At 48.0% G+C, this 15,878-nt stretch overlaps 1 protein-coding gene across 1 annotated transcript; it reads left to right on the top strand.

The window, feature by feature from the left end:
* Positions 1–741: 741 nt before the first annotated feature.
* LOC101945434 (uncharacterized) lies at positions 742–14,918 on the top strand. Its single transcript, XM_065571873.1, has 10 exons — positions 742–796; positions 3,282–3,405; positions 5,317–5,528; positions 6,073–6,231; positions 6,684–6,839; positions 8,787–8,951; positions 9,374–9,538; positions 11,017–11,181; positions 12,137–12,290; positions 14,528–14,918. Exons 1-9 carry the CDS (start codon positions 742–744, stop codon positions 12,283–12,285), a joined length of 1,350 nt encoding a protein of 449 aa, XP_065427945.1. The 3' UTR covers positions 12,286–12,290; positions 14,528–14,918.
* Positions 14,919–15,878: the final 960 nt, after the last annotated feature.

Here is a 15,878-nt window from a genome sequence, read left to right as displayed (position 1 = left end):
GGAAAGATGACAATCTAAATATTTTGCTGTGCTTGTTGATGCTACCCCTGATTCTTCTCACACGGAGCAAACTACAATCATCCTAAGATACGTTTTACATGGCAATACAGGTTTTGCTATCAAAGAATGATTTCTGGAGTTTGTTGACTGCAACAAAAAAACTGGACAAGATATTGCTATCCTGATTATAACTGTACTGGAAAAACACAATATCCCATTGCTAGACTGCAGGGGTCAGGGGTATGACAATGGTTTGAATATGGCTGGCAAATATAAGCGTGCTCAAGCCATTATTACCGAAATTAATCCTCTCACTAAAATTTCTAATTGTGGCGCTCATAGCTTAAATTTGTGTGGCTCAAATGCAGCAGAGTGCTGTGATGAGTGTAAGCACATTTTTTGGGGATCGTACAAAACTCTACAATTTTTTTGCTTACCGTCCTAAACCGTGGGAGATATTGCAAACAAAGATTGGATTTTCATTGTATAATCTGTCTCAGACTAGATGGTCAGCTCATGTGGAAAGTGTTAAACCAATTGCAAAACATTTGCCACTAATAAAACATGCACTTATCGAGTGCGAGGAACTAAATCTGTCTTCTGAGTGCAAAACAGAGCTAAAGGGAATTCAGCGCTACATACAGTCATTTAAATGTACTTTGATGGCAACAATATGACTCAAAATATTGGTTGCCATAGATCAATGCAAGAAGGTTCTTCAATCAAGAGAGGCAACTCTTGATGTGGAAGTACAAAAACATTGACAACTTGACAGAGGAGCTTAAAGAGTTACGTGGTAAGTGGAAAACTCTTTTATCGGAAGCCAAGCGTGTTAGGATATAGATATTCAGGCCTGTCTGCAAAGGCCTATACTTTAAGAATTTAGGTGTATTCTTATCACTTAGCTAGTTATAGAGGTATAAAAGAAAGAATTTAAATTACTGTCTGCTGGTGTAAGGGCCTTCTTTTACTGTGACAGTCTGAGCCCTGGTTCTTAGGCTAAGGCCTTCAGCTAAGCAGCAGAGGCCAGCCATAAACTGGGAAGCCTATGGTCACCTCCTCACATTCCAAACTAGTCACATGGAAATAAGGTGCTATTGGGCTGTTAGGATTACAATCCAGTCCTGATATTCCTATCACCTCCAGAGAAAGGGAAGAGCCTAGAAGATGTAAAAGGAAACTTAGTTTGATAGCATCCTGTCTGGCAAGAACTCACTTATCAATAGCTGGGATGTGAAATCCTCATTTCTGTGTTGCTCTATCACTGTAGTCTCCACTTCCCTATTGTTTGTCTGTATAATTTCTATCTGGTTCTGTAATTGTTCTGTCTGCTGTATAATTAATTTTGTTGGGTGTAAACCAATTAAGGTGATGGAATATAACTGGTTAAATAACCATGTTACAGTATGTTAGGATTGGTTAGTTAAATTTTAGTAAAATGATTGGTTAAGGTATAGCTAAGCAGAACTCAAGTTTTACTATATAGTCTGCAGTCAATCAGGAAGTAAGGGGGGAATGGGAATAGGGGTGGAATTGGGATCATGTTTTGCTAAGCGGGGAATGGGAACAGGGGATGGGAACAGGAACAGGGACACAGGCAAGGCTCTGTGGTGTCAGAGCTCAGAAGGGGGACACTAAGGAAGGAAACTCGAATCATGCTTGCTGGAAGTTCACCCCAATAAACATTGAATTGTTTGCACCTTTGGACTTCGGGTATTGTTGCTCTCTGTTCATGCGAGAAGGACCAGGGAAGTGAGAGGTGAAGAAATAAGCCCCCTAACAAAGCATGCAGCCGAACCATGTCAACAGACCTGCCAAACAAAACTAAAATCCCTGAGAAATGCACAAAAAAGAGAAAACTGTTTCACGATGAAACTCCAGAAGTCCAACTGGGAGAAGAGAATGAAGAGAGAGATTTTAAAGTGAATGTTTTTTACAAGCTTGTTGACTGTAATCAGGGGGTTGACACAGCGGTTTGTCATAGCCAGAGATATCAATAATTATTTCAGCTTTCTGTTGTCATATTTGGAATTCACTGATACTCGGATTGAAAACTTGTGTTCTGCTTTTTGCAGAGACTATGACAACGATGTATGCACGGACATCAGCGATGAGGTGAAACACACAAGGGCAATTTATAAGGCAAACTTTGGAAGTGCACCTCTCAAACCACTAGAGCTGTTAAATAAAATTCATGAGCTTACGTTGGAATGTCTTTTTCCTAATGTCACCATAGTTCTGCAGAGATTCTGCACCATACCTGTCACTGTTTCTGAAGCAGAAAGATCTTTTAGCAAAATGAAACAAATCAAAGGTGTACAAAGAGCAACAATCGGACAAGAAAGACTTAATGGTCTTGCTCTTCTTGCTATTGAGCAAGATCTTTGTTGTTCATATTCAGTTAAATCTTGTATATCAGTTTTTTCATTATCTTTAGATTCAACACCTAATCGTGATTCATGTGCAATTAGCCGATTTGATACTTTAGGTGTTTTCTTACTTTGTACTTTGTGCTTATTTAAATGTTTTATGTATTATTTAATTTCATCGAATCATAGAAAGTAAGGGTTGGAAGGGACCTCAGGAGGTATCTAGTCCAACACCCTGCTCAAAGCAGGGCCAACCCCAACTAAATCATCCCAGCCAGGGCTTTGTCAAGCCAGGCCTTAAAAACCAGTAAGGATGGAGATTCCACCATCTCCCTAGGGAACCCATTCCAGTGCTTCACTACCCTCCTTGTGAAATAGTTTTTCCTAATATCCAACCTAGACCTCTCCCACTGCAACTTGAGACCATTGCTTCTTGTTCTGTCATCTGCCACCTCTGAACAGCCGAGCTCCATCCTCTTTGCAACCCCCCTTCAGGTAGTTGAAGGCAGCTTTCAAATCTCCCCTCACTCTTCTCTTCTGCAGACTAAATAACCCCAGTTCCCTCAGCCTCACCTTATAAGACATGTGCCCCAGCCCCCTAATCGTTTTTGTTGCCTTCCGCTGGACTCTCTCCAATTTCATTCCATAATGTACTTATTTAATTTAAATATATAATTAAAAATAACAAATTCCACATCTTCTATTTAGGCTCACAATTTGTTTAATACTGGTGCTGTAACTGGAAAAAAAAAGTTAACTACATCAAGCAATGCCACAACTTATGTATAGTGGGTTCTAATGTGTTATCAATAGGATAAAAGGTAGTGTCTAAACCTCAGCCCATCCCTTTCTAGGGGGTCCATGGATTGTTCTGCCTTGGGGCCCAGAACTGCTGTCAGAATTGCACTGCAGAACCCCGCCGAGCCGAGGCCTGGCCAGAGCTTCTGGAGCCACCTGCTGACCAAGGCACTGAGGAGTCGCTGGGCCTGCCACTGGCCTTCTACCCTGAGGAGATGGAGGACCCCCATGGATCCAGGTACACCCCAAGGGGAGGGGAGGAAGTGGCTCAGGGGCAGCTGACCCCAGTCTGGCCGGGTTTCTGGGGTGGCAATCTCCCCTCTCATGGCAATCTTGTGGTCGGATGTTCTGACCAAAACCTTCCAGAAGCTGGTGTCAGTTCATGTTTCTGTGGTTGGCTGATGTCATTATCCCCCCTTACATTCTTCCAGTTCCCCAAAACGTATTGGTTACCTAAGTTTTATCTATGCCAAAGTTCGTAGGCCTCAAGCCTCATGCTAGCTGCTGAAGCCATGGCTTACAGGAGCCAAGCCTGTCTATATACTGCTGAATATAATCAAGCAGAATATAATGGAAAGCAGAGGTAAGGTGGACCCCTGGACTACAACAGTCATGACCAAAGACTGAGGTGTGTAGGATGTTCCTAAGCCGGCAGGGTGGGACAGGTTCTGGCACCCAGGGAGCTCAGGTTTCAGGAAGCAGAGGGTTCATGATATGCCATGGGCATGGCAGGGTGGTGAGGTGGCAAGCCATCTGTCGAGCAGGAAATATTCTGGGGCGCAGCCAAGGGGAGGAGCCCCAAGGGAGGCTGTATATATGGGGCTGGGGCTTCGGGGCTGGGGCAGTGTGGACGGGAGAATGACTTCACCCACAGCCACATGCGTCCTGGCCTGGGCCCTGGCACTGCTCTGCATGGGGACCCAGGGTAAGGGAGGCAGGGGCTGTCTCGGGTCGGTGTGTGTTGGTGTGTAGTGTAGTAGAGTGTGTGGCTGTGCAGCAGGGTGTTGGTGTGTAGTAGAGTGTGTGTGCCGTGGAGCAGTGTGCTGTGTTGTGTAGTCAAGTACATGTTGTGGAGCAGTGTGTTGTAATGGAGTGCCTGTTCTGAAGTGGTGTGTTGTGTAGTGGCGTAGAGTGCATGTTGTGGAGCAGTATGTTGTTGTGTTGTGGATCAGTGTGGTGTTGCGTAGTGTATTAGAGTGTGTGTTGTGTTGTAGTGCAGTAGAGAGCATGTTGGGGAGTGGTGTGGATCAGTGTGTTCTTGTGCAATGGAGTGCATGTTGTGTTGTGTAGTAGAATGCATGTTGTGGAGCAGTGCGTGGTGGGTGTAGTAGATTGTATGGCTCTGCAGCAGAGTGTTGATGTGCAGTGTCGAAGAATGCACTGAGGAGCAGTCTGTTGTTGCGTAGCTATGTGGTGTGAAGTGTAACAGACTACATTGTGAAGCAACGTGTTGTGCAGTAGAGCCATATGGTGCTGTTCAGGGGATTGTTTTGTTGTGCAGTTTAATAACTGTGTGTTGTGTTGTGGAGCAGGCTGTTGTGTTATGTAGTAGAGTGCATGTTGTGGAGCAGTGTGTTGTGTAGTGTAATAGAGTCTGTGTTGTGGAGCAGTGTGTTGTAGTGGAGTAGATTGTGTGGCTCTGCAGCAGTGTGTTGGTGTACAGTGTAGAAGAGTGTGTGCCGAGGAGCAGTCTGTTGTTGTGTGGTGTAAAGTATAAGAGACCATGTTGTGGAGCTGTACGGTGCTGTTCAGGGGACTGTTTTGTTGTGGAGTGTAATACACTGTGTGTTGTGTATTGTTGGCTAGTATCGTGGTGTGGGGGTTGTGGCGTAGTGGATGCTGTGTGGCAGTGTGCGTGTGCAGTGCAGTGTGTGCTGTGGGACATGCTGTCATTGTGTAGAGTAGCACAGTGTGTTTTGTGAAGTGGTGCGAGACGTACCAGCCTGGCAGGAGGTCGGAGATGGACAGCAGGAGTCCATCACCAGACCCGCCCCTGCTCCCCAGACCCCCTCCCCTCCCTGAGCCAGAGAGAGAACCCAGGAGTCCTGGCTCCCAGCCCCCCTGCTCAAACCAGGATGTCCCCTTCCCAACCTGAGCCGTGGCTAGAACCCAGGTGTCCTGACCCCTGGCCCGGGGCTCTCCCTGCTAGGCTTGGAGGGGCCCCCTGGCAGCTGTTGCCCCCTTTTCTGATCTCTGCCCCTTGTTCATGGCCAGGTGCGGACCCTGCCCCCTGCGTCTTCCCCTTCACCTACAAGGGCAAGGTCTACACGGCCTGCACAACCGAGGACAGCAGCCGGCTCTGGTGCGCCACCACCGCCAACTACGACCGGGACAAGGCCTACAGGGTCTGCTCCGAGGAGGGTGAGCACCCAGAGGCAGGACAGGACAGGATGTGGGGACAGCCCGGGGATGGGACGGGAGGGAAGCCGGGGGACGGGGATGGGCCAGAGGCAGCCGAAGGATGGGATGGGGACGGGGGTAGTTGGGGCATGGTTCAGAGACAGAGGGCAGTCCGGGGACGGGATGGGGATGGGGGGGCAGCACCGGGCAGCACAGAGGAGAGTTATGTTCCCCATTTGTTATCCCACATGCCCAGAGCTGGCAGGTCTGGCCAATATCCAGGCGCTCGGCCACCGTCTTCCTGACACCTGCCCCAGCGACGTCTCCAGAGCTGGGCAGGGCAGACTCACCCAGTTGGTCTGTCTGTCTAGCCCAATACACCCCCGCCCGTCTCTCTGTCTGTCTATGCGTCAGACACTTGCAGGGTGGCAGCAGAGTCCTCATCTCTGGTGGGCCTTACCTCCGCTCCAGGCTCTGTCCAGGCTGGGCTGAGGGGTCCGCACCCCTCTGCGCTGCCCACAGGGCACCCCACCCCCTGATGGTCCCTGTCTGTGTCTCCCCCCAGCCTACGGCGGGAACTCAGGCGGCCAGCCCTGCTTCTTCCCTTTCGTGTACAAGAACCACATCGTCCATGCCTGCATCAGGTTGCAGAACCACCTACCCTGGTGCGCCACCACGGCAAACTACGACACGGACCAGCGCTGGAGCTACTGTCCTGACACAAGTACAGTGCCTCTGGAGACTCCCCGGCCAGGGGGCAATGGCAGGGGACATGGCCATGCCCAATGTGCCCCCCACACACCCAGCCCTGATGGTGCCCTCCACTCTTGCCCCGCAGCCCCTGTTAGCCCAGCCCTGGGCTCACTCCCAGTTCTGCCAGTGCCCCTCACTCCCGACCCACTGCCCCTGCTAGCCTAGCCCAGCCCTGGGCTCACCCCCCACACAGCTCTGCCAGTGCCCCATAACCCAGTCTCCCATTCCCTGCACTACCCTGGGGTGGTTGGGGGGCAGTGGTCACGCTGCTGGGAGGCTCGGGGAGGTGAGGGGTTTTATTTACCTGGAAACAGGCTCAACTTGTGGTGATTCTGATTAGAGTGTGAGCCACATTACCCAGCATGCTCTCTGTCTCTTCTGTCTCCCGCATCCCATCTCTCTCCCCCACCCCATCTCTCCCAGTGCTTGGCGGGAACTCGGAGGATCCCTGTACGTTCCCATTCAGCTACAAAGGCAGGAGGTACACGGCTTGTACCATGGATGACAGCAAGCGGCCCTGGTGTGCCACCACAAGCAACTACGAAGCGAACCATAAATGGAGGTATTGCGGCACAGCAGGTATGTGGGGCCAGGGGAGGCTTAAGGGGTGGGTTTGCTTTGCAGCTGGTATGTGCAGACTATGGGGGCCGTGGCCCAATGGAGAGAGCACAGGAGAGGGAATCTGGACACATGGGTTCTATTCCTGGTTTTGCCTCTGTGTCTAGGCAGCACCTGGCATGACGGGGCCCAATCTCAGTGACTGTGTGTCTGGGCAATGCTCTATTCTATTCTGGGAGTTTTTAGTGTCTCCATTACTGTGGTATCTGAACAGTCAAACAAAATGAGTGGACAAGAAGCATTCATTTGTATATAGGTCCTGTGCCCGTACTGAACCAAACCAAAATTTTGCCCAGTGCTGCCAATCGACACCTTGGATCTTTTCCCTAGCCTAGAAATATTTTTGGGAATTCAATATTTTTCCCCTCTGAGATTAGAGAGGGAAAAAATGAAACCTTGAAAATATTCATGAACTGAAAAGCCAAACTCTCTTTCAGTTCAGCTCAGTTAAAAAGTTTTGTTTTGAAACTTTCTGTTTCCATTTCAACCTTTTTATTTATTTATTTTTTTACTCTAATTAGCTTAAATTTCTGTAACCCTTCTGCCAGTCAGAGCTGGCAGTAACAAGGGCCAGGTTCAGTATCTAGGGGTTCCTTTTCAACAATACAACACAGAACCAGCTCGAGCCCCCACCAAGTGACCTGGGACAAATTACACACCACCCCCTGGGCGCCCGTAAGAGGCAAAACTTCCCCTCTCGCAAGCAGAGTCTGAGTGGAGAAAAGAAACTTTTAATAAAAGGAGGGAAGTAACTCTAAGTTAATTTGGGAAAACACCCCAAATAGGGTTCATAAACATAAACCATGAGCAAAAGACCCACCCCAGTAAGTTGGGCAGTGTCCTTTTCCCCTGAGGGTGTTAAATCCAGCAACCAAAAGTTCCTTTAACATGCCCATCCCTTCTCTACACCCTACTCACAGTTGCTGTCCTTGGCCAGTGAAGACCTAGAGTTCAGAGGCTCATCTGCAGAGTTCACCTCCACCCTGAGTGGAGGGAGGGTGGGTAAGGAGGCACCTTACTTGCTCCACTGCTCAGGCACTCACTCCCCACTCCTCTCTGCGGGGCTCTGCTCTGGACCTCTCCACCAGCTGCCCTGCTGGCCACTCGCTAAGAAGTCTTCAGGGTCCATCACTTAACATAGCTCTCAGTGATTTCAGCTGTTAGGGGGGGAGCCTCACTACTGGTGCACATGGGTCTGTCTCTTGCAATAGAGATACTATCCCAAAACAGGTCTAATACTTAGGCCTAGGTATCAGTGATTTCAGCTCTGCATCATGTAACAAGACTCTCAATTGAGTTTAAAGTAGCTCTGTGGAGAGTGGAGAGAGGACAGGTCAAAGAGTATCTGCAGCCCATGGGCCAGGCCCCAGCCCCACAGAAGCATCTGTCCCCACTCTCTCTCAGTTCACTGAGCTTTGGCACCCATGGCCCCTGCCTGGCAAGTGCCTTGAGTTGAGGGTGAGTCCCTCCATTGGGGTATGCCAGGTACAGTTCTGCTGCCCTCAGTTCGCACAAGGCTAACAGCCCTTTATTACTCCTGTCTCAATAACAAGGAGGCTGGGGATCCCCCACACCAGCCAGGGCCAGCAATCCCATCATGCTGAGCACCTAGGAAGGGTGGGTGTGTCCATGCAAGTGAGATCAGCTCCTGAAGTGCTCTTCCACAGCTCACCACTAGATGTCAGGGGAGAGCTCATTCATCTTCAAGTCGGGAAATGCATCAAAACCAGCAACATTCATCAAAAGGCCCAAACACTTTCAATTCCCATGAATTGGCATTTTTTCCACTTAAAAAAAATCATTTTGTTGGGAAAATTCACACCCAGTTCTCCCAGAAAATCGCCTGCCCTGAGTCCTGCCTTCTGCCCTGTTTTTAACCCTTTCCTCCCTTGCCTCTTTCTCCACCAGCGGCAGGGGGAAATTCAGACAGCTCCCCTTGCGTCTTCCCTTTCATCTATAAGGGCAAGACCTACCACAGCTGTACAGCAGACGATGACCAGATGGGACGGCCCTGGTGTGCTACCACTTCCAACTACGACAAAGACCATCTCTGGCGCTTCTGCTTGAGCAAGGGTGAGTCCTGGCCGTGACCAGAGCGCTCCGTGTCGGCACAGGGGGAAAGGGTTTGTGGAGGACATTCCGGTACGTGGAGGTCTAACACAGGGAATGCTGTCACCCAGTCTTGCGGGTCAAATGAGCTCGCTGGAGGGGCTGCATGCTACAAATGGCTTCCCCTGTGCAGCCAGATTGCCTGGCACCTCCTTGTGATGCGGCCGTCAGAGATGGGATGCCAGGCTAGATGGGCCCCGGGGTGATCCCATGCTCCTAGGTGCAACGCCATTCACCCACTGTACAAAATTATCTTTGGCTTTCGCCACAGCAGTGAGATGAGACACACCTACCCCGGCTTTTCTTTTTTGCTAAGAAAACGGCCACGACGGTCGCTCTCTTTGGCATTCCTGCTGTTCACTCTGATTTACTCGTTGCCTTTGCAGCCTATGGGGGGAACTCGAATGGCCAGCGCTGCATATTTCCTTTCATCTACAAAACCGAGCTATTTCACAGCTGCACGAATGCTGGAGGCAAGATGGGAAATTTCTGGTGCGCCACAACCCAGAACTACAACCAGGATAAGCTGTGGAGCTACTGTCCAGATATCAGTAATGTATCCAGTCTCTTCGTACATTCCCTCTGAGGCAGATCTGACTCTGGCTTTTCCCATGCAGCCGGAAAAATAACTGATTTGTGGTTTGCTGGTGATTCTGAAAAATCGGGGTGGGGGGAGGAGCTTGTCGTGGATTGCCATGAAAATGAATTTTTTGAAATTGTCATTGAATCAAAACATCGGGGAGGGAAATCATTTCAGGTAGATCATGAAAGTTAATTTTTTTAAAAATTGTCATTGCATTGCAAAGTCATAAAAATGGTTTGGAGTGCGTTCCTAAAAAGAAATTTCTGAAATTTTCAGTGTGTCAAAAAATTAGAAAAACATTTGTCTCGGGTTGTCCAGAAAATGAAATATTTCACAGTTTTTAATTAATCAAAAATATTGGGGCAATGTGTTTTGGGAGGAGCCCAGAAACAAGCTTGTTCGAAATTTTCCATCATTTGTAAGATCAGGGAAAAAAACATTTTGGGTGGATCCTGGAACTGAAATTTTCATTGATACTTTTCGTGAAGTAAAAAATCAGGAAACAAAATTGTTTTGGGTGGATCCCAAAGATGATTTGTTTTAAATTTTCATTGAACTGAAAATTTAAGGGGAAAAAAATCCCTTTGGGTCGAATGAAACATTTCATTTCAATTTTGAGCATTTTTTAAACTTTCTAAATTTTGGTTTTAATAAAATAGGGGATTTTGAAAGCAGAAGTTGTTTCAAATTGAAGAATTGACTTTTTCTGAATTTTTGATAATTTTTCCGACATGAACAATCCCACAAAACTGGCACAAATTCACAACACATTTTGGCTTCACTGAATCTGTACTTTTTGCCAAAAAAAATTCATCTGAAAAATTTCATCCACCTCTGTTTACCGAGTTGTCCAGGGGCCTCCAGATCTCCTGTATGATCTCATCACATCTCTGCTGTGCCCCTGAGCCAATGAGGAGTTGTGACACTTTGATACCAATGGGAGTTGGGCAGTGGGAGTCTATCTGATTGGTGGGTGGGATAGTGGATTACAACACACCCCTCCCAGCAGCTAAATGAGCCTCTAAGGATTCCTTCAGGAAAGGTTCAAGGCCAGGGTCTAGGAGCAGCCATAGAATCAGACCCAGAACCGATAGAGTCAGTGTGTTTTGGGAAGCCAGGTTCCTGTTGGCCCTCCTGGAAGATGCTTTAGCCATGATGATGTCTTCAAATCCAGACCGGATGCCGTTCTAGAAGATACTTGAGTGAAACCCAAGTTATTGGGTTTAACACAGAGCGAACCAGGGGAAATTCACTTGCCTGAGTTCTAAAGGTCAGACTAGATGATCACAATGGTCCCTTCTGGCCTTGGGATCTATGAACGCCTACCTGAGATTTCTTGGCTGTTGGTGATGGGTGGCCAGGTCATAGTGGGATGCAGGAGCCGTTATACCATAGGCAGGTGGGTGTGTTGGTGGTGTCTATAACCACCTCCCTTTGCCTCCCTAGCCCTGGGTGGGAACGCAGTAGGAAAGAGCTGTGCATTCCCCTTCGTCTATAAGAAGAAAGTGTACCACACCTGCACCAGCGACGGGGCGAGCTCGGGAAAACTGTGGTGCAGCACCACCAGGAATTACGACGTGGACAAGAAGTGGACTTACTGCTCCACGCCAGGTAGGACAGGGGATGGAGGAAGCTGAATTTTGCGGTTAAGGTGTTTGGCTCAACGAGGTCTGGTTCAATTCATGGCTCTGTCATAGACTCCTTGGGTGAGTCACTTAAGAGCAGGTTGGTTGGTTTTTTGGTTCCCACCCTCCGCCCTTTAGGAAATGCTGAGCAAGCTGAAGTTCATGGGTAGCAGCTGTTCAGCAGTTCTTAAAACCATCCCCCAAATCACCCTGGAGCGGTGGGGCTCCTTCTATTGGCTGTTTAGATTGGCAGCACTTTGAGACAGGGACTGTCCATCTCTGTCTGTCTGGGCAGCGCCTCGCACAACCCTGATCTTGGTGACTTTGTGTCTGAGCAGCGCCCGGTGCGATGGGGCCCTGATCTCAGTGACTCTGTGTCTGGGTGGCACTCAGTGCCCCAATCTCAGCAACTGTTTACCTGGGCAGTGCCCAGCAGAAGGGATCCCAGATCTCACACTAGTATCTAGAGGCCTTGACTAATGCATGTAATAACCACAGAGGATGTACCCGAAAACACATCTGAGGTGTGGCTGTGTCTAACCACCTGTGCCTGTATAAACTGGCTAAATAGACTTCCCACGGACCCACAAACCACCTAACAAATTTCGCATACATAACCCCAAACAGCAGAGACATTTTTTGCCTTTCCCCTTGGCATCTTTGGCTCGTTAGCCCCATGTTGCAGAACTGGGTAAACTGAGGCATGGAGCTGGGCCGTGCCTAGCTAAAGGTCACCCAGCAGAGTCAGGCATAGTATCCAAGTCTCTCGTTGCTCTGCCTGGCACCCCGTCACAGGGCTGCACTCTCTCCCGTAGCCCTAAGCTGCATGGGGAACTATCTAACAAAGTGTTTGCTTCCAGTCTGATGTTGCCTGCATTTGCTATGTGCTGCCTGTGATTCTGGCCATGGTTCTCACCTGCTGGTGGTGTGTTTGGTTGCAGACTATGACAAGCCCTGTGTCTTCCCCTTCATCTACAAGAAGTTTAAATTCCGCACCTGCACCAACCTGGCAGAGGCCAAGGGGAAGTTCTGGTGTTCCACCACAGACAACTATGACCGGGACCATCAGTGGAGCTACTGCCCTGCCTGAGACAGGTAGGACAGGGCAATGGGATGGTCTCTGTTGATAGCATCCCCATCTGGACCAGGGGTGTGTGTGATGGGTTTGGTCACAGAGATCCCCTTGGGACGGTCACCTGATGTGCTGAAATTACCTCTGAGCCCATTTTCCCTGCCAGCTTGGGTCTTCCAGAACTCTGACTTCTTGAGCCAGACACGCTAGCCTGCTGCAACACAGACCCAGGGTCTGGGCCACACCCCCAAAGCTTCAGACTTAACTGAAAACAGCTCAGCAGGTACTTGTCTCCAGCACTCAGACACCCAGCTCCCAATGGGATCCAAACCCCAAATAAATCCATTTTACTCGGTATAAAGCTTATACAGGGTAAATTAGTAAATTGTTCACCCTCTATTACACTGGTAGAGAGATATGCACAGCTGTTTGCTCCCCCAGGTATTAATCACTTACTCTGCGTTTAATAATGAACAAAAATGATTTTATTAAGTATAAAAAGTAGGATTTAGGTGGTTTCAAGTAATAGACAGAACAAAGTAAGTCACCAAGCAAAATAAGCAAAACCAAACAAGACTAAGCCTAATACATTAAAAAACTGATTACAGGTAATATCTCACCCGCAGAGATGTTCCAATAAGCTTCTTTCACAGACTAGACTCCTTCCTAGTCTTGGCCCAATCCTTTCCCTTGGTACAGTCCTTGTTAGTTCCAGCAGACATCTCAGGTGGTAAGCAGGGGGTTTTGCATGAGTGGCAGCCTCTTTTGTCCTCCTCCACCCCCTTTTATAGCTTTGGCAAAAGGTAGGAATCTTTTGTCTCTCTGGGTCCCCACTCCTCCTTCTAAATGGAAAAGTACCAGATTTAACATGGATTTTATTATCAGGTGACATGGTCACATATCACTGTAAGACCCCTAGTCTCCATTACTCATGGGCTGGCCCACACGTACACAGGAAGGCTTTCAAATAACTAAGGCCATTTACAACTGATTGTTTCTGGAGCATCCTTAATGGCCTCCACTTAATATGTTTACATCAGTGATACAAGTTTATACCTTATTTTCCTAACTCCAGCTATAGAAATAATATATGCAAACAAATAGGATGAACACACTTAGTAGATGACAAGCTTTCTAATGACACCATACAAGGGGTATTTAGCATAAAGCATATTCCAGTTATGTCATATTCATAGGCATATTTCCATAAACCATATGGAGTGCAACATCATAGGGAGATCCTCCTTCTTTTGTCTATTTATACTGAGAACTCTTCCAGGCAGGGACCATCTGCAGCACCCAGTGCAAGGGGCCCCTGATCTCCATGACTCTGTGTCTGGGCAGCGCACAGCACAACAGGGCCCCAATCTGGTGACTCTGTGTCCATCCATCTATCACACGTGCGTCCATCCATCCTTCCCCATACACACCCATCCATACATTCCCATGCGTATCCATCCACCCACTCATACATCCCTATCCACAGTCACCCATCCAGCCATTCCCATACACATCCACCAAGTACCCAACTATGGAATCATGTGATATAGGTCTGAAAGGGACCTGAAGCACCCAGCCCCACCCCACCCCATGCTGAGGCAGGACCAAATATACCTAAAACATCCCTGACAGATGTTTGTCCAACCTCCAATGACGGGGATGCCACAACCTCCCCTAGGTAACCTGCTCCAGAGCCGAATTATCCGTAGAGCTAGCAAGTTTTTCCTAGTATCTAACCTAACTCTCCCTAGCTGCAAACTCAGCCAATTCCTCCTTGTCTGTCCCTCGGTGGCCGTGGAGAACAATTGTTCTCCATCCTGTTTCTAGCAACCTTTTGCATATTTGAAGATTGTTATCAGGTTCCCCCCTCAGCCTTCTCTCCTCAAGAGTCAACCTGCCCAATTTTTTCAACCTCCCCTCCTAGGTCAGGTTTTCTAAACCTCTGATCATTTTAATTGCTCTTCTCCGGACTCTCTGCAGTTTGCCCACATCTTTCTTAAAGTGCAGTACCCGAAACTGTACACTGTCCTCCAGCTGAGACCTCACCAATGCCAACTACAGCAGGACAATGACCTCCCATGTCTGACATACGATGCTCCCATTAATAGACCTCAGAATTTTATTTGCCTTTTTCACAACCTCACCGTGCTGTCAACTCATATTCAATTTATGATCCACCCTAACCCCTAGGTCCTTTTCTGCCATCTCGCTGCCTAGCTAGTAAAGTGGCGCTGAAGGTCTGTCCTTCTGTCCTTTTCAGGTGACAGCTCCAGAGCCAGGAGGAGACAGAACGATGACATTCGATATTAAATGAAAGGTGTGAGCCCTGCTCTGGACACCTCTGCTCTCCCAACAGAGATCGCTTCTGATCAACGGATGCCAGTGGCATAATCACCCTTGAATCCAAATCCAAATGCGCTCATTTCTCTAGTTGATTTTAGTAAATTCAAATAAAGCATCTTTTGAAATAAGATCTGCAAATTCTGTGTCCGGGCAGAAGGCAATAAATGACCTGTCCGTTTCCCTGGGGTGAGGATGACAGCGTGATGGCTTTTGCTTCTGATGAATATTGGGCATTTCCCAATGAACATGGCTTTTTGGAAGGGTTATAAATCCTCATGCTTCAGGGTTGAAGACAATCACTCTTAGTGGTCAGTATGAGTTGCACTCCATATGATTTTATGAAAATATGCTAATGAGTGTGAATATAATGTAACTGGAATATGCTTCATGCAAAACCTCTCTTGTAAGGTAAAATTACAAAGCTTATAATCTATTGAGTGTGGTCATCCTATTTGTATGAATATATGACTCTTGTATCTGAAACTAGAAGTATGAAATATAACTCTGAGGTCCTATTGTAATTATGCAAAGTGTGGGCCATTAATGGTGGTTTGGAATCTTGATGGCTCCCATTAACCAGGACAATTGGTTGTAAATGACTCTGTTTACTTGCAAGCCTTCCTGTGAGACAGGCTGGGAAAAATGAAGGCTTGGGGTCTCACAGAACATGTGACCATGTCACCTGGTGCTGGCATCCATCTTAAACCTGGTGCTTTTCCATTTAAAAGTGTGTGGGGGGGACTCAAAGAGACAAAAGATTCCCGCCTGGTGCCAAAACCATAAAAGGGGGTGGAACAGGATAAAGGAGGATGCAGTCATGAGAAATCCCCTAGTTACCACCTGAGCTGGAACAAGGACTGTACCAGGGGAAAGAATTGAGCCCAGACTAGACAGGAGCCTATTCTGTGAAAAGCAACAGAGGGTCCTGTGGCACCTTTAAGACTAACAGATGTATTGGAGCATAAGCTTTCGTGGGTGAATGCCCACTTCGTGGGGGCGAACAGGGGCTGCTAACAGGGAGTTTCACAAGGGAGTTCTCCAGGTGAAGGAGGAGCAATACAGCACCCTTTTGGGGTAAGTGACTGTCTGTAGTGTGTGTTTGTTTGTGTTTGAGGGTTACTTGCTGTGTGCTGAGCTTGTGTTTGTCAGTCTGTTTGTTTGTTTTGGTTGTTCGAAGGACCGTGTGCTGTGGCTGGCAGTTGGAAGGTTTGAAAGCTAGAAGCCTCTGGTAAGTGGCTGAGCCTTCATCAGTGGGCGGGGCATTCATA

This window comes from Chrysemys picta, chromosome 17 (genome assembly GCF_011386835.1).
Source record: "Chrysemys picta bellii isolate R12L10 chromosome 17, ASM1138683v2, whole genome shotgun sequence".
Taxonomy (NCBI): domain Eukaryota; kingdom Metazoa; phylum Chordata; order Testudines; family Emydidae; genus Chrysemys; species Chrysemys picta.
The sequence above is the reverse complement of the archived record's forward strand: the minus strand, read 5'-3'. Positions and strand labels throughout refer to the sequence as shown.

What these genes read in the sequence shown, in the direction of transcription:
- LOC101945434 (XM_065571873.1), top strand. Translation starts at nt 742, where the DNA reads ATGTGGAAGTACAAAAACATTGACAACTTGACAGAGGAGCTTAAAGAG. An exon ending in GGAGCTTAAAGAGTTACGTG is followed by an intron (nt 797 to 3,281) that starts GTAAGTGGAAAA and finishes ATTGCACTGCAG; the next exon opens with AACCCCGCCGAGCCGAGGCC. An exon ending in GAGCTACTGTCCAGATATCA is followed by an intron (nt 9,539 to 11,016) that starts GTAATGTATCCA and finishes TTGCCTCCCTAG; the next exon opens with CCCTGGGTGGGAACGCAGTA.